Here is a 23,448-nt window from a genome sequence, read left to right on the forward strand (position 1 = left end):
TCCCACATTTGAGGGAAAAGATCTTGTCTACTTACTCTATCCGTGTCCCTCATGATTTTATAAACCTCCATAAGGTCACCACTCAGCCTCCAACACTCCAGGGAAAATAGACCCAACTATTCAGCCTCTCCCGATAGTTCAAATCCTCCAAGCCTGGCACCATCCTTATAAATCTTTTCTGAACTCCTCTTAGCTTCGCAGCATTCTTCCTATAGCAGGGAGATTAGAATTGCAAGCAATACTCCAAAAGTGGCCTAACCAATGTCGCGTACAGCTGCAACATGCCCTCCCAACTCCTATACTCAATGCACTAACCAATAAAGGCAAGCACACCAAATGCCTTCTTCACTATCCTATCTACTTGCGAGAGAATCAGATTCTTAAAACATCAAAAAAATTCATTCACTTATTACAGGATCCCTTCTCACTGAGTGACCAGTTACTCAAACATAGTCATAGCAGTCGATACTAGGTCCATGGCTGAGACATGATTAGATTTTGATTGGAGGAATTAATTTCTTAGCTACAGTGCATTGTCCGAAGTAATTGCATGCAATAACTTATATCACACTCAGTAATTTTATATAATGGTTTATCCTATGCCCAGATGAATATACGGTTAATTGTCTCGATGACTTGTGAATTGTGCAGTAGATTGATTGAATCACGTTCCTGCAAAGTGACAGTCACTGATGGATTCTTCTAGACACGTTATTAGCTTTGTTATTTATAGTGAAGTTGTGTGAATGTTCAGCCACCTTAGAAGGTGTTTTTAAAATTATTTATTTAAATGTTGTCCAGTCTTTGAAAATTAAAATCACGTTGGCTTTTGAATTCAATAAATAAAGCTATTTTTGATATAATGCCTGGCTTTATAACATGGGAAATGAATTCATAACTGTGTGCTTGAAGCTAGGAGTTAAGATGTTTCCTTGGTGATCCTCTAAAACTAAATGCATGTATCATTGATATTTGTAATTAGTTCAGTGAATTTTGATAATGACTGACACATGCTCATATACATCAATACTTTTTTTTGGAAAACAGTAAACGTTTGTGCTCATTTGAGTCAAAGTAAGTTAGTGCTATGGAATGACTACTTTTTGACAAATGTCAGTGAGCAGATTGAGGCCATTTTGATGCAATGTAACATTTTGCTAATAACATCGCCTGATCAGAGCTTTGAATAAGTATTAAAATGAACATGTCCATTCTTGGTGCTGAAAGATCAGCATCACTCAGGATGAGTTCTGTACATTCTGATGTGGCAGATCCTCTTGTCGAAAACTGGGTAGAAATTAATTTCTGTAGAAGTGCGCTCAAACCAACTGGAACCCTTCCGTTTCCAGAAACCTTTTTAATCTTCATTCTGGTGTCATCCTCCAGAGATATACATTTGGTGACAACCCATCATTTCTACAATAACCTGACCTTATTCCCACAAACCTAACCTCTCTCCAATTGTCATGTAGTTCACTCTGTTTAAATGGTGATCCAGTTTTCCCATAAGTTTCAATGACGAGCAAGGAACTTGAACAATCTTCCTACTGTAAAATCCTCTCCTACCCTCTCGTCATGCTCTCTTAAAAACAATTTAATACAGATGACTTCTCAACATGAATATTCTACATAGAGAAAGTCTCTCCCTTATTCATTCCGTCAAAATCCTCCATAATTTCAAAATTAAATTTCCTTTCAAACTTTTGCCCTACCCCAATGGAAATAGTCCACATGCCCTCAAACTTCCTTCATGAGCACAGTTTCACATCCTAGCAATTTCCCAGTGAATATGCTCTGTTAAACTCTATGACTTTAACGTTTCCCCATAATGATGCCAGACCAGCAACACATATTCAATTTTGCCCTAACTAATATGCAACTCTGATAGAAAGGAGCAATTTCAGGACAAAATAAACAGGTTGTCTGTGAAAATATTTCACTTAATCAGGGTCTGAAAGTGAAATGGAAGAATTATATTAAACATAAATTCACCAAAGCAGAGGCCAAGTGAAAGAGGAAAGAAATCAATTGTAGAGTAAGTAACACAAGGAAGAAATTCAAATGGAATGACTTGTGTGTAAGATTTTAATCTGCAGGAAAATCTAATAGCCCCAAACACTTATGGAACCTGAACACACTGTATTCGTTTGCTTTATGTGGGTGCTGCTGAGTAAATCAAGGTCACGTTTGCAATCCTCTGACTACCTCTGCAGCACAGCTGAGGGGAAATGCTCAGAATACTGTGGGAGAATTTATTCATTGAGGCAATGATGGAATTAAGATGCAGTGATGAAAACGTGCGAAGGTAGCAGTTCTTCTGGGTTTGAAGATGTTTGAGTACCTCAGAGATAGGTTTCAGCAGTCCTGGGAAATCAGCACACTGGGTTTCAAAATCCAGGGGTTTGAATGGATGAGAAAGCAGTAAAGAAAAAGCTCCACAACAGGAATGGAAATTGCCCTTTGTCATACTATGCCTGCCCAACCCTTACCACCATCACTATGTTATATTTAAAAAAAAAACAACTGGTGAAGACAGAACTGGAGTCAATCTTTACTCAGTCTAACATTTATTTACAGAGTGAAACATTACAAACATGCACCACCTAAGTAAAACACAGCCTTCTTTCAATGAGTGGCCCCGCATACCAGCCCAAGTCACAACCCAAACAATGCCCTCTAGCTGTATTCAATTAAACATTAGATACATAGTTAACAAACCACCTCCGAAATGGAAACCAGCAGCAACAAGGAAAATCAAATTTACGTATAACATGCTAAATTTCATATAAAATAGGAAGCAAACTGTAAAATTGAAATTGAACAAAAATCAGAATGGATGCTGAAACAAATTAAAACTTACTCATTATGCAAAATTTGACAAGAACATTGAATTTTATAGATTGATTTTAACCTGGTAGGGATTCTTTAAACCACATTAGGATGGCAACATTAAATTTTATTCTGGTGGCACCTGGTACTAATAGAGAACTTCCAAAGTATTTAATTTCTGAGACTTGCAACACAATACTCACCATGAGATTCTGATATTCAGCAACATTTATTGAGTATAGATGGAGTCAATGAATGGAAAGCTGGTTTGCGTGATGAACTGGGTTGTGTTCACAACTCTGTAGTTTCTCATGGTCTTGGGAAGAGTAGTTGCCATACTATTCAGATAGAACGGTTTCTACGGTGCATCCATAAAAATTGATAAGAATCCTTGTGGACATGCTAAATTTCCTTAGCATCCTGAAGAAGCAGAGACATTGTTGTGCTTTCCTGACCATCACATCAACATGAATGGACCTATACTGATTGTTGGCGATCATCATTACCAGGAACTTGACACTGTCAACCATCTCCACCTCAGCACCACTGATACTGACAGAGGTGTGCCCTCCACTGTGCTTTCTGAAGTCAGTGTCCAGCTCCTTCATTTTACTGGCATCGATGGAGTGATTGTTGTCTTTACACCATATCACTAAGTATGCAATCTCTTTCCTGTATTCTGTCTTGTCATTGTTTGAGATCTGAGCTACAACAGTGGTATCGTCAACAAACTTGTAAATGGAGTTGGGGTGGAAATTGGCCACACAGACGTTAGTGTATGGGGAGTATAGTGGGGGCAGAGTACACAGTCTGGTGGGACACCAGTGTTGAGGATTACAGTGGAGGAAGTGTTGTTGTCTTTCCTTACTGATTGCAGTCTATGGGTCAGGAGATTAAGGATCCAGTTAGCGTGGGCAGCCAAGACATAGGTCTCAGAGTTTAGAGGTTTGTTATTTGGAATGATGGTGTCAAAGGTGGAACTGTAGTCAATAGATAGGAGCCTGACATAGGTAAATGTTCCAAGAATGACTGTAGGGCTAAGGAGATGGAGTCTGCTGTGGACCTGGGGCATCAGAAGGTGAATTATAAAGGATCAAGGCAGTGTCGATGTGAGCCATGACTAACTTCTCGAAGCACTTCATAATTATGGCGATCAGAGCCACTGAGACACACTACATGAATGTCTTTGGCGCCAGGGTGATGGTGGTCTCCTTGAAGCAGGTGGGGACTTCATGTTGTAGTAAGCAACTTTCCAGACATTGACTGGGAAAGCTATAGCTCGAGTTCGTTAGATGGGTCGGTGTTTGTCCAATGTGTGCGGGAGGGTTTCCTGACACAATATTAGACAGGAGAAAGTGAGGTCTGCAGATGCTGGAGATCAGAGCTGAAAATGTGTTGCTGGAAAAGCGCAGCAGGTCAGGCAGCATCCAGGGACATAGGCCCTTCCTGAAGAAGGGCTTATGCCCGAAACGTCGATTCTCCTGTTCCCTGGATGCTGCCTGACCTGCTGCGCTTTTCCAGCAACACATTTTCAACAATATTAGACAGGTCAACAAGAGGTGAGGCCATACTGGATTTGGTTCTGGGTAACGAACCAGGCCAGGTGTTAGAATTGGAGGTAGGTGAGCACTTTGGGGACAGTGACCACAATTCGGTGACTTTTACTCTAGTGATGGAGAGGGATAAGTGTGCACTGCAGGGCAAGAGTTATAGCTGGGGGCAGGAAATATTGGGTACCGAACCAGGCCAGGTGTTAGAATTAGAGGTAGGTGAGCACTTTGGGGATAGTGACCATAATTCGGTGATTTTTACTCTCGTGATGGAGAGGGATAAGTGTGTACTACAGGGCAAGAGTTATAGCTGGGGTCAGGGAAATTATGATGCGGTGAGGCATGACTTAGGATGTGTGGCTTGGAAAAGTAGACTCCAAGGCAAGAGTGTAAATGATATGTGGAGCTTGTTCAAGGAGCAACTATTGAGTGTCCTTGATAATTATGTACCTGTCAGGCAGGGAGGAAAGGGTCGTGCGAGGGAGCCGTGGTTTAATAAGGAATTGGAATCCCTTGTTAAATGGAAGAGGGCGGCCTATCTCAAGATGAGACGTGAGGGTTCAATTGGGGCGATTGAGAGTTATAGGGTAGCCAGGAAGGACCTGAAGAGAGAGCTAAGAGCAGCAAGGAGGGGACGTGAAAGGTCCTTAGTCGGTAGGATTAGGGAAAACCCTAAGGCTTTCTATAGGTATGTTAGGAATAAAAGAATGACTAGGGTAGGAATAGGTCCAGTCAAGGATAGTAGTGGGAAGTTGCGTGTGGGGAGAGATTGGGGAGACACTGAATGAATACTTTTCTTTAGTATTTACTCAGGAACAGGGCATTGTCTTCGATGTGAATACTGAGACACAAATAAGTAGAATGGGTTGCTTTGAGGTATGTAGAGAAGAGGTGTTGGAAATCCTGGAAAAGGTGAAAATAGATAAGTCCCCTGGGCCTGATGGCATTTATCCTAGGATTCTCTGGGAAGCAAGGGAGGAGATTGCAGAGCCATTGGCCTTGATTTTTATGTCCTCTTTGTCTACAGGAGTAGTCTCAGAAGACTGGAGGATAGCAAATGTGGTTCCCTTGTTCAAAAAGGGGAGTAGGGATAACCCTAGTTACTATAGGCCGGTGAGTCTCACTTCTGTTGTGGGCAAAGTCTTAGAGAGAATTGTAAGGGATAGGATTTATGCACATCTGGATAGGAATAATGTGATCAAGGATAGTCAGCATGGTTTTGTGAAGGGCAGGTCGTGCCTCACAAACCTTATTGAATTCTTTGAAAAGGTGACGAAGGGGGTTGATGAGGGGAAAGCGGTAGATGTGGTATATATGGATTTTAGTAAGGCGTTTGATAAGGTTCCCCATGGTAGGCTACTGCAGAAAATACGGAGATATGGCATTGAGGGTGAGTTGGAGGTTTGGATTAGGAATTGGCTGGATGGAAGAAGACAGAGGGTAGTAGTTGATGGCAAAGTTTCTTCATGGAGTGCCGTCACTAGCGGTGTTCCGCAAGGATCTGTTTTGGGACCATTGCTGTTTGTCATTTTTATAAATGACCTGGAAGAGGGGTTAGAAGGTTGGGTGAGCAAGTTTGCGGATGATACGAAAGTCTGAGGAGTTGTTGACAGTGAGGAAGGATGTGGCAGGTTACAGCGGGATATAGAGAAGCTGCAGAGCTGGGCAGAAAGATGGTAAATGGAGTTCAATGTAGCTAAGTGTGAGGTGATTCACTTTGGGAAGAATAACAGAAAGATGGGGTACTGGGCTAATGGTCGGATACTTGGTAGTGTGGATGAGCAGAGCGATCTTGGTGTCCATGTACACAGATCTCTGAAAGTTGCCACCCAGGTAAATAGTGCGGTGAAGAAGGCATATGGCGTACTAGCTTTTATTGGTAGAGGAATTGAGTTCCGGAGTCCTGAGGTCATGTTGCAGTTGTATAAGACTCTGGTGTGGCCGCGTCTGGAGTATTGTGTGCAATTTTGGTCGCCATGCTATAGGAAGGATGTGGAGGCACTGGAACGGGTGCAGAGGACGTTTACCAGGATGTTGCCTGAGGAAAGGCTGAGGCACTTGGGGCTGTTTTCATTGGAGAAAAGAAGGCTGTACAAGATGATTAGGGGTTTAGATAGGGTTGACCATGAGAACCTTTTTCCACGTATGGAGTCAGCTATTACGAGGGGGCATAGCTTTAAATTAAGGGGTGGTAGGTATAGGACAGATGTTAGGGGTAGATTCTTTACTCAGCGAGTCGTGAGTTCATGGAATGCCCTGCCAGTAGCAGTGGTGGACTCTCCCTCTTTATGGGCATTTAAACGGGCATTGGATAGGCATATGGAGGATAGTTAGATGTTAACGGGCTAGTGTAGGTTAGGTGGGCTTGGATCGACGCAACATCGAGGGCCAAAGGGCCTGTACTGCGCTGTATTTTTCTATGTTTTATGTAAGCAGAGGTGAATGATGTCTGTGAATCCTCCCACCAGCTGGTCTGCACAGGATCTGAGTGCATGGACCGAGACTCCACCCAGGACAATTGCTTTGCATGGGTTCACTCTCAAAAAGGCAGAGGTGACCATGGGTACAGATGCATCTGAGGCTGTTGGGATAGGTGACATTGTTTCACTGCCCTTCTGTTCAAAGTGCACATAGAATACATTGAGCTCATTAGGTCGGGATGTAGCTTTGCCCGCGATTCTGTTTGACTTCGCTTTGTAACCTGATATGTCGTGTAAGCCTTGCTACAAATGACAGGTATCATGTGGTTGGTCTGGGTCTCAGACTTAGTTTGGTGTTGTCTCTTAGCGTCTCTGATGGCCTTGGAATGGCTGTACCTGGGTTTCCTGTACAGGTCAGGGTTGCCTGACTTGTAAGCCTCAGACCTGGACTTCAGTAGGGAGTGTATCTCCAGGTTCATCCATGGTTCCCGTGTGGGGAATATTTGGATTAATTCCTTCAGCATGCAGTCTCCTACACACCAACTATGAAGTCTGTAACATTATCGGCATGCTCGTTTAGGTTTGCTGATGAGTTCTTACATATGGACTAGTCCACAGACTCTAACCAGCCCCATAGAAGTCTTTCTGTTGCCTCAGACGACACTGCACCACTTTCTGCACTGGGTCCTCAATTTCTTCAATGGCTTCAATTTCTGCTGGTAAGCTGGGAGGAGGAGGAGGAGCACAGTACTGTGGTGTGATTTCCCAAAATGTGAAGGGGGATAGAGTGGCAGGCATCTTTGTTGGTTCTGTGCTACAAGGCAATTATTTATTTAGATTTACTTTTTAGTTATTAGTTACTTTTTTCCCCAAATTCTCTAACTTACAAGATCACACCGAAATGAAAAACAGCAAATTTCCCTCAGAAACGCAGGAAATAGGAGTAGGCCATTCAGCCCTTCAAGCCTGCTCTGCTATTCATTGTGATCATGGCTGATCATCCAATTCAATAGCCTGTTTCTGCTTGTCCCTCATATTCTTTTATCCCTTTCACTACAAATACAGGTTTAGTTATGGATATGTAGCCTTCAGCTTTTTAACATAATTACTAGTAATTTCATTACAAGATTGCATTCCATTTATTTACAAGGGAAGTGAATTAAAATCATTGACCGAGTTTCACCAATGCAAGCTCTACAAAATAATGGACGAGCCCTGTAATTTTCTAGACTGATTAACAACTGACTTGTCCTTACTTTACTGCCTACAGCAAACCGAGACACTACATGCAGCTGTGCACAAATATATCAGAACAAAACGGCAAAACAAGTGTAGAACATAACGCAGACCGCACTAGAAAAAAAAGACATTTCATTTCACTATCGACAGAGATGTTACACAATCCTTCCTTTCTGAAAACCACAGCATCTCTTCTCTTTCACATCAATGAAGAGCCAGACCACCTTATTTTTGAAGTTACGATTTTTAAACTCGTTAGCAAATTGAACTGAAACAAGGAAATTGTTTAACAATGTAAAGCCATATTGAGGTGAAGGTGAGGGAAATAAAGTCAAATTGTCCTTTGGGATGCAGTGAGAGACTCTACAATTCAGACAACCAAAATCCATTTCAGTCTAAAGGAGACATTAACAAAATGCAAAGTACTGCATATTTGCATCATGATTGTCATGACAGACCCACTGAAAGGTACCTCTTCGAAATGCTCACTAGAATTAGTATTTCAAAGGCAGTTCTGAATGTTTTTGGGATATCACTGAAAGAGAAGCTGCTGTCTCTTTCTTTCTCTTCCTCTAGGAAACTCAACCAGTTCCTACAGAAACAGCTAGAAAATTGAAAAACATCAAAAGCTGCTGTTAACCAAGCATCTGGTTAATCAGGCTTGGCCTCAAGGACAGCCAATGGACTCTAAACATTTATTTTCTCTGCTACGTACTGGGTGTGATAAAGACAGTGTATGTGCAAGTGTGTGTGTGTGTGTGAGAGAGAGAGAAAGGGAGAGAGGAGTGAGTGAAGTTGTGGGGAGATATGGGGTGGGGTGGGGGTGGGGGGTTAGCATGCTTACTTGATCGCACAAAGGTAAGACATATGATACCTTTCTTTGTCAGGTATTTCTCAGAAAATGTAAATTTTGTTTCATTTCAGAAAACTTTGTGATTGGCTCCTTATTGCTTAGAGTAAAAGTAATTAGCAGAGAAACATAGAAAATAGGTGCAGGAGTAGGACATTCGGCCCTTTGAGTCTGCACCATCATTCAATATGATCATGACTGATCATGCAATTTCAGTATCCCACTCCCACTATCTCTCCATACCTCTTGATCCCTTTAGCTGCAAGGGTCAAGTCCAGCTCCTTCTTGAATATATCAAATGAACTGGCCCCAACAACTTTTTGTGGTAGAGTATTCCACAGGTTCACAATTCCCTGACTGGAGAAATTCTTCCTCATCTCAGTCTTGAATGGCTTGCCTCTTATTCTGGACTTTCCCAACATCGGGAATATTCTTCACACATCCAGCCTGGTTCAGTCCTATCAGGATTTTATATGTTTCTATGAAATCTCCCTCTAAATTCCAGTCCAAGCCCAGTCAATCCAGTCTTTCCTCATATATTAGTCTTGGCATCCCAGGAAAAGTCTCGTGAACCTTCGCTGGACTCCCTCAATCAGAAGAATGTCCTTCCTCAGAATAGGAGACCACAACTGCATACAATACTCAAGGAGTGGCCTCACCAAGGCCCTGAATAACTGCAGCAAGACAACCTTATTCTGATGCTCAAATCCTCTCACTGTAAAGGCCAGCATGCCCATTAGCTTTCCTCAGTACCTGCTAGGAGAAAGTGAGGTCAGGGTGGAGGCGGAGAGGTCAAGAAGAAGACTGCAGGTCAGGAAGGCGGTGCCGGGCTGGAAGGATCCGGCTGAGACAAGGTGGGGGGAGGGGGGATGAAGAAACTGGTGAGGTCCAAGTTCATCCCCTGCGGTTGGAGGGTTCCCAGTCGGAAGATAAGATGCTCCTCCTCCGACCGTCGGGTTGTTGTGGTTTGGCGGTGGATGAGTCCAATGACCTGCATATCCTCGGTGGAGTGGGAGGGGGAGTTGAAATGCTGTGTTACAGGGTGGTTGGGTTGGTTCGTCCGGGTGGCCCAGAGGTGCTCCCTGAATCGCTCCGCAAGTAGGCGGCCTGTCTCCCCAATATAGAGGAGGCCACACCGGCTGCAGCGGATGCAGTAGATGATGTGGGTGGAGGTGCAGGTGAATCTGTGGCGGATATGGAATTTTCCTTTGGGGCCTTGGAGAGAAGTGAGGGGGGAGGTGTGGGCGCAAGTGTTGCACCTCCTGCGGTTGCAAGGGAAGGTGTCGGGAGTGGTGGTTGGGTCGGTGGGGGGTGTGGATCTGACAAGGGAGTCGCGGAGGGAGTGGTCTCTACGGAAAGCTGATAGGGGTGGGGAGGGAAATATATCCTTGGTGCTGGGGTCTGTTTGGAGGTGGCGGAAGTGACGGCGGGTGATGCGCTGTACATGGAGATTGGTGGGGTGGTAGGTGAGGACCAGTGGGGTTCTGTCCTGGTGGCGGTTGGAGGGGCGGGGCTCAAGGGCGGAGGGGCGGGAAGTGGAGGAGATGCGGTGGAGGGCACCGTCGACCACGTCGGGGGGTAAATTGCGGTCCTTGAAGAAGGAGGCCGTCTGTGTTGTGCGTATTTTGAACTGGTCCTCCTGGGAGCAGATGCGGCGGAGACGAAGGAATTGGGAGAATGGGATGGCGTTTTTACAGGGGGCAGGATGGGAGGAGGTGTAGTCCAGGTAGCTGTGGGAGTCGGTTGGTTTGTAGTAGATGTCCGTGTTGATTCGGTCGCCTGAGATAGAAACAGAAAGGTCTAGGAAGGGGAGGGAGGAGTCCGAGACTGTCCAGGTGAATTTGAGGTCGGGGTGGAAGGTGTTAGTGTAGTGGATGAACTGTTCAACCTCCTCGTGGGAGCACGAGGTAGCGCCGATACAGTCATCTATGTAGTGAAGGAAAAGATGGGGGGTGGGGCCAGTGTAGTTGCGGAAGATGGATTGTTCCACATACCCTACGAAGAGGCAGGCATAGCTGGGGCCCATGCGGGTACCCATGGCTACTCCTTTTGTTTGGAGAAAGTGGGAGGATTGGAAAGAAAAGTTGTTCAGGGTGAGGACCAGTTCGGTCAGTCGAAGTACCTGCTGTATCTGCATGCCAACCTTCAGTAACTGTTCCACCATGACAATCAGGTCTCATTGCACCTCACCTTTTCCTGAACTGCAGCCATTCAGATAATAATCTGCCTTCTTGGTTTGTCACTAAAGTGAATGACCTCACATTTACCCACATTACATTGCATTTGCCAAGTATTTGCCCACTCAGCCAGTCTACCCAAGTCACCCTGCAGCCTCTTAGCATCTTCTTCACAGTGCATACTGTTACTCAGCTTAGTGTTGTCTGCAAATTTGGAAATACTGCATTCAGTTTCTTCTTCTAAATCATAAACGTACATTGTGAACAGCTGGAGTCCCAGCACTGAACCCTGCAATACCCCACCTATCACTACCTGCTACACTGAAAAGGACCTGTTTATTCCAACTCTCTGCTTCCTGTCTGCCAATCAATTCCCTCTCCACATCAATACATTACCTTTAATACCATGAGCTTTAATTTTTCTTACTAATCTCTTGTGTGAGACCTTGTCAAAATCCTTTTGAAAGTCCAGATACATAACATCCATTGATTCACCCTTACTCCCTCTCCTGGTCACATCCTCAAAAAATTCGAGAAGATTTGTTAAGCATGATTCCCTTTTAGTGAATCCATGCTGACTTGGACTGATCTTGTCACTGTAGTTTATTGCAACTTATTAATTGATAGGATCTTACTTGGAGGGAGGTATAGCCTTATGCTAAAAAGAACTTAAAATCATTGTACTGACCAAGTGCGGAAGATGAACAAAGGGGAGCAGTTCACCCCTTCTCGCCAAGTTGAAACAGATCTAATAGCTTTGCATGCCATTTCAGCAATTCCATTTCTCAATCTTCAAACAGTTTCTTTTCCTCAACTTTTTATATTTTACTTTTTTGTTTTAATCCTTCCTGACCTATTGCAAAACAGGAGTTCCAAAGGAACTCATAAAAAGGAAAAACATTCAAAACATATGAAAGTGCTAGTGCTGCCTTGGGAAATTAACAGATAAACTACAACAGTCCATTTATCTTGCTGTAATGAGATGTAACTGATAGTGCTAAACTTCATTTCCCACCTACACTGTCTAAATAAATGTATGGCTCAGCACTATTCTAATGTAGTTGGTTTGGTACATTATTGCATTACTTATCTTATAAAAATAGCTGCACACATATACACAATACTCTTGACAGTCCAGCCCAGGCTAACATTTAGCCTCTGTGATAGGAAAAGCAATTTAAGATACAAGTACAACTCCAATATTAACTGGTCACATGCCAGCAACACAACACATGCGGCACAAACATAGCCTAGTTCAATAATTATTTATTATCAATTATAACAAAACTACCCTGTTATGTTAGAACTGGGCTAAGTATGCACAGAAAACACTGGACAGAATCTTCAAAGCAGTGAGCATTCCTTCAAATGCAATATGAATTGAACCCTCTCCTGTCATGTGGTTGTGCTTAGATTGCCAGCTTCAAGGCTTTGTACATGAGCTGCTGAACAAATATTCCACCAAATTTATACTAAAGTAAAACAAAAAACTGCAGTCATTGTTTCTGAAATAAAAACAGAAATTGCTGGTGAAACTCAGCTGCATCTTTGGGTGTCCAGTGACTCTTCATCGTCTTTTGAGCTTCACCAGCAATTTCTGTTTTTGCTTCAGTCAACTTTCTCTTGGATATTGGGAGAAGACCAGATTGCTTCTCAAAGAGCTACTGAGAATTATATTTGCCTCATCTTTATGTTATTCATCCTATCATCTCTCATTGACAGGAGAATTTGTTGGCATCTTAAACTGGGAGGAAAATGGAAGTATTTTGATCAGCTTTCTCAATGTTCATATTGGTGAACTATCCTTTTTAAAATGTTTTCATGGAATGTGTGTTTAAAAGTTCACTGTCCATCCCTAATTGCTATCGAGAAAGTAGTGGTGAGTTGTCTTCTTGAACTGCTACTGACTTGGGAGGGGATCGGGACACTCATAGTGCTGTTCGAATGTGATTTCCAGGGTTTTGACACACCAACAGTGAAGAAATGGCAATATAGTTCCAAGTCATAGAATTGGTGTTCCCATGCATCTGCTGCTTTTGTCCTTCAAGGTGGCAAAGATTTCAGTTTTAAAAAGTGCCGATAAAGAATCGTTGGTGAGTTACTGCCATACAGTTTGCAGATGGTACACATTGTTGCCACTGTGAGTTGTTGTAAAAGGAAGTGAGCGTTGAATGTGGTAGATTGGGTGGTTTTGTCCCGGTAGTGTCAAGTTTCTTGTTCTGAAGAAGTGTCATTCGACTCAAAACTTTAACTCTGCTGTCTCTTCAAAGATTCTGCCAGAACTGTTGAGTTTTTCCAGCAATTTCTATTTTTGTTGTTATGTACTGTTAGAGCTGCACCTAAAACATGTGGCACAAACAAAGCCTAGGTCAATAATTGTTTCTGATCAATTATACTGGACAACGGACAGTATTCCATTAGACTCCTGACTTGTGTCTTGGAAATGATGAACAGATTTTGTAGAGCTAAAGGTGAGTTACCTGCTGCAGATTTCCCAGCCTCTAACTTGCTCTTGTAACTACAATATTTATATAGCTAGTCCAATTCAATTTCAGGATCTTGATAGTAGGAGATTCAGTGATGGTGATGCCATTAAATGTTAAGAGGGGGAGGGGGGGATGGTTACATCTCTTTTGTTGGAAGTGGTCATTTATTTCACACAATTGCCAGGCAATGTTACTCATCACTTGTCAGGCCAAGCCTGGATATTGTGCAGGTGTTGCTGAATGTGGATAATGACTGCGTCAGTATCTGATGATGCTGAAAATTATGCAGTTGTTAGTGAAAAACCCTCTTCTGACCTTGTAATGGAAAGAATTGATGATGCAGCTCAAGATAGTTGGACCTGAGGAACTCCTACTGCTGAGAATTGATTTCGAATAACTACAACCATTTCCTTCGAATAACTTCCAACCAGTGGAACATTTCTCTTGATCTATACTGATTTTAGTTTTATTAAGCATACTTGATTCTACACTTTGGTCAAATGTGTCCTTTATGTCAACAGTAGTCACTCTCACTTCACCAGTGGAATTCACTTCTTTGGTTCATGTTTGAGCTAAAGTCGTAATAAGGGCAGGAGCTAAGTGGCCATTCAGGAACCTGAACTAGGCACCAGTGAGTAGGTTATTCCTTTGCCAGTGCTACTCAACCACAGTATCGATGATCTCTTCCACACTTTTGCTGATGATCAAGAGTAGATGATCAAGGGCAGTTATTGGATAGATTAAATTTATTTTACTTTTTGTACATAGGACACATCTGGGCAAGTTTCCACATTGTTTGTTGAAAACAGTGTTGTTTTATTGGAACTGCTTGGCTAGAATTATAGAATCTCTGCAATGCGGAAGCAAGCCACTCGGCCCATTGAGTCCATACTGCCCCTCCAAACAGCATCCCACCCAGACCCACCCCCTCCGCCCCTATCCCTGTAACCCTGCATTTCTCATGGCTAATTCACCTAGCCTGTACACCACTAGACACTATGGGCAATTTAGCATGAGATGCAGCTAGTTCAGGAACACAAGTCTTCAGTACTTCACACAGAGGGTGATAGGTGCCTGAAACATTGCCAGCAGAGGGAGCAGAGACACGCACGGTGGATGCATTTAAGATGCATCTGGACAAATGCATGAGTAGGTGGGGAGCACAGGGATATAGATGCTTAGGAATTGGGTGACAGGTTTAGACAGTGGATTTGGATCGACTCAGGCTTGGAGGGCCAAAAGGCCTGTTCCTGGGCTGTAAATTTTCTTTGTTCTTTCTTTCGTTTTAGTACTTCTGCCAGAATATTGTCAGGGTCTATAGCCTTTGCAGTATTCAAGCTCTTTCTTGATGTTAGGTGCATTGATTCAAATTTGTTGAAGACTGTCAACTGTGAAGCTATGGACCTCAGGAGGAAGCTCAGATGGAGCATCCACTTGGCACTTGTAGCTGAAGTTGGATGCAAATCCCCAGGTGTGACAAATGAATTGTGAAGCAGTACATTTCTCAGTTCAGGATGATTTCGTAAGATGAATATTGCACCATAAACAATTTTCCTGTTACTAGCATTCTACACTCCCACCTGAACATAAGATCATTACACAATCAAACTGAAGTATTACACAGATACAAGCAGAATGCCCTATTCCTTTCCCTTTTTTATGACCTGACAAAAGACACTTGCAAAATACCATTATTTGCATTTTTGATAAAGCAATTTTGATGAGTCTTTTTGGATTGACAGACAGAAAGAAAATCAAGTGGAAGGACCGTCATTAATTGTCTCCTCTTACTTAACAGGAATAATTGTTAACCATAGAATAGAAATTGATGATATTGTAATATGGACTTTTATTTCATGAATGGAAATATAAAGTAATATCATAGTCAGCAGTTAGTTAGGTTACTTCATTAATTCAGTAAATGTGACGCTGCTTTGCCAATCACAGATTTTACTTTAAATAACTCTAAAGTGTTCAATTCTACAGATTAATAATTTAATTATAGTGAAATAATTACTTCTAATATAAAGTCATTTAAGTGTTAATGGCTTCTTTCAGTGTAAGTCTTTATACAAAAACAAGGCTTTTTTGCCTTTGAAATTTGGTTCTAATAGAATCATTTTTCTGATTTCTGCACGATAATCAAGCATCTCAAATACCTTCTTCAAAATGAGTTTCCTTTTCCATCAAACTTAATTCAAAAGGAATATTAATGATGGAAGCGATTCTCTAGCAAGCTGATCATAATGTGGAAAAAATATTGTATTACAGTGCACTGAGTTTTAATTCACAAGAATTTCAAGACTGAAAAGCTCTAATTACCTTCTTGAGTATGATGAAAGGTCTATAGAATATTTTATACTCATTTTTGAAATTTTGATGGTTTTAAAAAGAGGGGCATATTGATGTGGTCAGTGCTGGGAATTTTATTGTTTAAAAAGGTCAGATGTCATTTTGGAATAACAAAACATGCACCAGTTCCAGGAAGACACGTAAACTGTAATCAAGGGGTTAAGAGAAGCCCTGGATTATTAATGGAATATGATGTTTATACTTTGGGTTTATACCACACTAAGCTTATCCAACTTTCAATGGTAGTTTTAAAATCCTTTGAACTGTGCAATTATTTGTCTGTTTTCTTTCTTTGTGCAATAAACTAAATATCTGCAGCCTCATTTGAATATGATTGAATGTTTATTTTCTTTTCAATTCAGACCAAAAAACATCAGAATTATAGGTTGTAATTTTGCTCGCTTATCTGATAGGTTTGTTCTCAGACATTTCATCACCATGCTAGATAACATCATCAGTGAGATTTCAATGAAGTCCTGGTGTTCTGTCCTACTTGCTATTTGTGGGTCTCGGTCTGTTGTAGTGGTTAATACCACTTCCAATTTTTTTTCTGAAAGGTTGGTAAATGGGGTCCAAATCGATATGTTTGTTAAAGGACCAACTACCACGAGGATCCATAAACACAGATGAAGAGGGACACCAGATCAACTGGGACAATATATCCGACCTGGGACAATCTAAACAAAGGCATGCAGGGGAATTTCTCGAGGTCTGGCATTCAAATTGGAACTCAGTGACAAACATATCGATTTGGACCCCATTTACCAACCTCTCAGAAAAAGAACCATAAGTGATATCACCCACAACAACTGACCAAGACACATCCATAGCTCGCGGGACAGCACACCAGCACTTCAGCAGAGGATCATTAATGGTATTACCTAGCATGGTGACAAGACGTCTGAAAACAAATCTACCAGCTCAGCAAGGAAACATATAATCTGATCCACAACCTGAGCTACAAATCTTCTCCAAAACCACAATCAGAATCATAGTTGAGAAGAATAGACAGAAATCAAGTTCAGAAGCAACTTTTCAGGTTTTAGTTCAGCTCAGTTTAGAGAAAATCAGTCACTACAGCAGCAACATTTTATTTTTGGTTTGTGAAGTTTCCAAGCTAGAAGAGCTTGGGATAGAAATATTCAGATTGTTAGATTTGCAAAATGTTTAGGCCATTGGAAGGACAGCACAATAGCTCAGTGGTTAGCATTGCTGCCTCACAGCTCCAGGGATCCGAGTTCGAGTCTACCCTTGGGCAATTATCTGTGGGGAGTATGCACATTAGATTAGATTAAATTCCCTACAGTGTGGAAACAGGCCCTTCAGCCCAACAAGTCCACACCGATCCTCCGAAAAGTAACCCATCCAGACCCACTTCCCTCTGACTAATGCAGCTAACACTATGGGCAAGTTAACATGGCCAATTCACCTGACCTGCACATCTTTGGACTGTGGGAGGAAACCGGAGCATCCGGCGGAAACCCACACAGACACGGGGAGAATGTGCAAACTCCACACAGACAGTCGCTCGAGGCTGGAATTGAACCAGGGACCCTGGTGCTGTGAGGCAGCAGTGCTAACCACTGAGCCACCGTGCCGCCCCATGTCTGCGTGGGTTTCCTCTAGGTGCTCCGGTTTCCTCCCACAATTCAAAGCTGTGCAGTTTAGGTGGATTAACATGTGAAATTGCCCATGGTGACCAGGGTGGGGTTGTAGAAATACAGTAGGGATGTGGGTCTGGGTGGGACGCTCTTCAGAGGATCGGTGTGGATTCTTTCGGCTAAATGGCATGCTTCCAAAGTGTGGGGATTCAATGAATTATGAAAAGTGCATACCATTAGACTCACGAGATACCATTAAAAGTCACTATAGTTCCAAAAACAGAAATATAGAGAACCATTTAATAGAAATTTAAAGACTGTATTAGATGTTGTTGTACAATGCTTGTTTCAAGATCCTTCTAATCATGTAATGGTTTGTCTGTTTTATTTCTTTTGTTTAATAAACTTAGGCTCTATTGTTAAAAAATATCTGCAGACCCATATAGACTCATAGAGTCACAGAGACGTACAGCACAGAAACTGACCTTCGGTCCAACTCGGTCGACCACATATCCCAACCTAATCTAGTCCCATCTGCCAGCACTTGGCTCATATCTCTCCAAACTCTTCCTCTTCATATACCCATCCAGATGCCTTTTAAATGTTGCAATTGTACTAGCCTCCACCACTTCCTCTGGCAGCTCATTTTATATATGCACTACCCTCTGCGTGAAAAAGTTGCCCCATAGGTCCCTTTTATATCTATCCCCTCTCACCCTAAACCATGCCCTCTAGTTCTGGACTCCCCCACCCCAGGGAAAATACTTTGTTTATCTCCCCTATCTAAACATCTATGAGGTCACCCCTCAGTCTTCAACGCTCCAGGGAAAACAGCCCAATCCAATTCAGCCTCTTCCGAAAGCTCAAATACTTCAATCCTGGCAACATTCTTGTAAATCTTTTCTGAACTTTTTCAAATTTGACAACATCCTTCCAATAGAAAGGAGACCAGAACTGCACGCAATATTCCAAAAGTGGCCTAACCAATGTCCTATACAGCCGCAACATGACCTTCCAGCTCCTATACTCAATACTCTGACCAATAAAGGAAAGCATACCAAACGCTGCCTTCAGTATCCTATCTACCCGTGACTCTACTTTCAAGGAGCTATGAACCTGCACTCCAAGGTCTCTTTGTTCAGCAACACTCCCTAGGATCTTACCATTATACGTCCTGCTAAGATTTGCTTTCCCAAAATGCAGCACCTCGCATTTATCTGAATTAAACTCCATCTGCCACTCCTCAGCCTATTGGCCCATCTGATCAAGATCCCATTGTAATCTGAGGTAACATTCTTCACCTCCAATTTTGGTGTCATCTGCGAACTTACTAACTATAACTCTTATGTTCACATCCAAATCATTTATACAAATAACGAAAAGTATGGTCCCAGCACCAATCCTTCTGGCACTCCACTGGTCACGGGCCTCCAGTCTGAAAAACAACCCTCCATCACCAGCCTCTGTCTTCTACCTTCGAGCTAGTTCGAATATGTTTCAGTAATTAACCAGAATGTTAAGCAAGTTATTGAAACATTAAACATATAATTTATCAAGCCACATTTTGTTCTGGAATCTGACTTGTCCAGTAGTATCATCAGCTAGGATCACAACTTGATCATTTTAAAAACCATTACCACAAAACAAGCCTCAACATTTTCTGTATTATTTTCTCAATCAAGTTCATGAAAAGTTCATAATAGCTAAACTAAAAATTAAATTAAGCTTTTTTTTGGCAGTACTCTGGAGAAAGAACAGATTTAAAGCAAATGGTGACAGGAGGAAAAACATTTGGAAATCACTGCCTTATAATGTGGTGAGGGCAGGTTCAGTTGAGGTATAAGAGAGGGAATTCAATATTATTAGGTAATATGTAATTATTTGAAAACTAACAATGTGCAAAGTTACTGGGAAAATACGGGAGATGGCACAAAGTGACCTGCTAATTGAGAGAGCCAGAACATTCATGATGCTGCCATAAAGCCACCTTCTTTGCTGTAACATTTGAGTGATTCTGGGAATAATCAAAAAAGGCACCTTGTATCCTTGCATGGAAGATGAAAATTGCATACAGTACCAGAGTTTCCAATGACTCAAATTATTTACCTTCCATGTTGGTTTCTGAGTAGATTCACTGCTGTCTGAAATTTGTCTATCTTCTGCATGCTCACTAGCTCCTGCTTTCCTTTGCGTGTGCACAGTCTGTTGCCTCAGTATAGTCATCTGTAACAGGAAACATGCAGTGACAGCCATGAGATGCAAGGCAATTAACAATATATGCCTTATTCAGATACTATATTATTCTATTGTAACACAAGAATACACAGAATTACGGTGGGAGAACGAAGCATGTTGATTCCATAGCAACAATTCAGATAACATCAAAGTGCATAACACCAAGCAAGAGACTAAAGTGATCTCCCCGATAAATTCTGAACACTACAAAGAGTGGAGTCAAATATCAGATTTTGTTCAACTAAAGCAGGATATTTAGTCTAGATTTTCACCTTTAAGATGACCAGGTTTTGGGTGGGAAGCACATATTGCAAAACACAATTGATCACAATTGTGTTGGACAAAATGTATGGACCAGAAGATCTCTGCCTGTAAATCATTGTCTGTCTGAATATTAGCAATGGAGCAAATAAGACAGAAACTCAGCAGGAAGGTAAAGACATAGCCAGGACAATTAGAGACAAGTGAGGAAAAAGTCCCATCATTTAGCTTCTTTTAATTATTTTTTAAAAAACTCTTCTGTATGATGTCAACACTGCTGGTCTTGCAATCATCTGTGGTCCATCCCTATATGTTTCTGAACTGAATGGTTTGCAAAGTCATTTCAGAGAGCAGGTTTAAGTCAGACCAGGCAAATTTCCATCATTTTAGTGGGATTTTATGACAATAGAGATAGTTTCTTGGACACCATCACTGAGATTGGTTTTGAAATTCAGAATTCATCGAATCCCTTCAGTGCAGCAACAGGCCATTTGGCCCTACAAATCCACACCACCCCTCCAAACAGCAACCCACCCAGACCCACATCTCTACCCTACCTCTGTAACTCTGCATTTCCTATGGCTAATCCACCTACCCTCACATCCCCTGGACACTATGGGCAATTTAACATGGCCAATCCACCTAATTTGCACATCTATTGAGTGTGGGAGGAAACCGGAGCACTCGGAGGAAACACACGCAGACACAGAGAGAACATGTAAACTCCACACAGACAGTCACTTGAGGGTGGAATCAAACCAGAGTCTCTGGCACTGTGAGGCAGCAGTGCTAACCATTGAGCCATCGTGCCACCCTAAGTTCATTCATTAATTGAATTTAAAGTCCCCATTTGTTGTTTGGTTTGAACCCATGTAGTCACAGGACTAGGCTGGCTAGCTGGATTAGTAGTCAAGTGGCACTACCCCACCACCTCAGCCTCTCTGTATTGTTAAAAAAAAGACAACAGCGCACAAAATGCTAAGAAATTGTCAACATTCATCAATAGTACAATTATGAAACTCAACAATTTCTGAAGTTTCCACATGACCAGTTAAATAAAGAAGTAGTCATCAACGATTCCCCAGTCTTCAACAGTGTGTGCTATTTCAGCCTGAGGATAGAAGTCTTGAAAATCAATTAAATGGACTTGAAATTGTGTTTACACTGCTCCTACTGTAAAAGCCTTTGAAAAGATGTACCTTATTGGAAGAAATAAATGCATATAATGGCGTAATTACTGCTGGGCCAGAGAAAATAATTTTATATTTGTGCAAAGTCAACTATCTCCAAATATGATAGAACAGAGAGATCTACACTGAATTGTTTTTGTTAACAGTTAAGCTACTTTATCTCTACCTTAATCTCATGTACATGCCTCATTTGTTAACTTTCCTGTAAAATAATGAGAGATAATAAATACTTTCTGCTTGCTGCTATGTTGCCAGTGAAAGTTCTTCAATTTGACTATCTGTTTCCCCCACTTGATGACATTACTATCCCAAGACACCAGAGATTCACTACTGCTGGTGCTGGGATGAAATTAATGTTGAGAAAGATTAAATCCACACCAGAGAACTGTCTTAATCTTTGTGGGTCATTTTTCAGATTAGTACCTGCATATTGTCGCTTTGACATTGGCTGTAAAGTCCAGGTCATCAAATTATGCCAAAAAATAAAAAAGGGGTTACAAAATGATGTGTCACATCCAAGGAAAATGAAAGGTGCGTGTAAAGTTGTTGGGGGGAAGTTTCATAAATGCACTCTCCAGATGGTTCCTGGACTGACCTCATCATCTGCTACATTCTCCAGGGTTAGCACCTCCTATACCTGTTAGTCATCACATGCAATGTGGGAAAAAACTACATTTGAAGAATGAAGACTTTTTAATATACCATTGGCTTTTTTTTTGCTTTCTCTTTTTGCGGGTTTAAAATTATTGAAAGTTTTATCAAAAGAAGTCCAAAATGTTTTGGCAGAGTTTTAACGGAGCTCACTTTATCCATACTTTGAATACTGCTCACTTAGCACAGATGCCACATGTATCCATCTTTGTTTAAGCTCACTGTCAGCATTTCAATTGAGGTGTCAGCTTATTCTTGTTTTATTAGAAAAATCATTTGTCTGCGCCACATTAAAATCGAAGGTCACTGCAAAGTGCTTTACAGCCAATAGGGTATCGTTGAAGTGCAGTCACTATTGTAACAGAAGAAACACAGTGGCAAATTTGCAAGGTCCTACAGTCAGCAATGTGATATTAAGCTTTTATTTTAGAAGCTGTTAATTGATGGCTAAATATTAGGGAAGAGACTGTAATACCTCCCTGCTTTTCTTTACATTTTTGCCATAGGCCCTTGTATATCCATCTGAAAGGGCAAACAATGCCTTATTTCATTTGAAAGATTTTGAGTTTCGAGGTGTAGCATTCACTCAGTAGTACACTGAAATGTCAGGGTTTTGTGTTTGAGCTTCTGGAATAAGACTGTGGCTTTGTGGTCAAGACAAGACAAAATATTTTGAAATCCATTCCACTCATTACCTGCAGGGTGAAAATACCACATAGGCAAAAATGAAAGTACACAAAAAAAGACCAGTGAGTTGAATTTGGAGAGTGACTTCAAGTCAAACAAGGATGTTTCACTGTACAGATGTTGACACTGAGCCACAAAAGTATATTTTAAGAAAGATGACAGAAAATTCAATAATAGAGGATTTTGTAAGGAATGTCCTAAAGGAAGGGAGAGAACTTAGAGTGGTAGAGAGATTTAGGGATGGAATGAAGAGTTCAGCGCATACAACTGAAGGCACAAACATCAATGATGGATTGATTACAAATGTGGACAAAAATATAAGTTGATTGTCTAAAATCTGGTAACCCCAAGACCAAGAATGTGCCGATTTTCAGATTTACCTAGATTTTGAACACTCAGGTCAGGTTGGCTTGGATTCTGGACCTTCCACTGTGAACAAGGTGGAGAAATCAATAATCAATGTTTGTGAGAAGATTTGTAGCTCGGGTGCTCGTTGTTGTGGTTCTGTTCGCCGAGCTGGAAGTTTTTGTTGCAAACGTTTCATCCCCTGTCTAGGCGACATCATCAGTGCTTGGGAGCCTCCTGCGAAGCGCTTCTTTGATGTTTCCTCCGGTGTTTATAGTGGTCTGTCCCTGCCGCTTCCGGTTGTCAGTTTCAGCTGTCCACTGTAGTGGTTGGTCCAGGTCGATGTGTTTGTTGATGGAGTTTGTGGATGAATGCCATGCCTCTAGGAATTCCCTGGCTGTTCTCTGTCTGGCTTGCCCTATGATAGTAGTGTTGTCCCAGTCGAATTCATGTTGCTTGTTGTCTGCGTGTGTGGCTACTAAGGATAGCTGGTCGTGTCGTTTCGTGGCTAGTTGATGTTCATGTATGCGGATTGTTAGCTGTCTTCCTGTTTGTCCTATATAGTGTTTTGTGAA

The 23,448-nt window shown here is 41.8% G+C and overlaps 1 protein-coding gene across 8 annotated transcripts in view; it reads right to left on the reverse strand.

The window, feature by feature from the left end:
- ppfia4 (PTPRF interacting protein alpha 4) overlaps window positions 1–23,448 on the reverse strand; it is a 699,006-nt gene that overhangs the window by 112,493 nt on the left and 563,065 nt on the right. For all 8 annotated transcript variants that reach the window (XM_043716872.1, XM_043716871.1, XM_043716866.1 and 5 more), the window contains one exon: window positions 19,611–19,727. In XM_043716872.1, coding sequence (XP_043572807.1) covers window positions 19,611–19,727 — 117 coding nt within the window. The remainder of the gene's footprint in view (window positions 1–19,610; window positions 19,728–23,448) is intronic.

The sequence above is a fragment of the Chiloscyllium plagiosum genome, chromosome 26 (genome assembly GCF_004010195.1).
Source record: "Chiloscyllium plagiosum isolate BGI_BamShark_2017 chromosome 26, ASM401019v2, whole genome shotgun sequence".
In the NCBI taxonomy this organism is placed as follows: Eukaryota; Metazoa; Chordata; class Chondrichthyes; order Orectolobiformes; family Hemiscylliidae; genus Chiloscyllium; species Chiloscyllium plagiosum.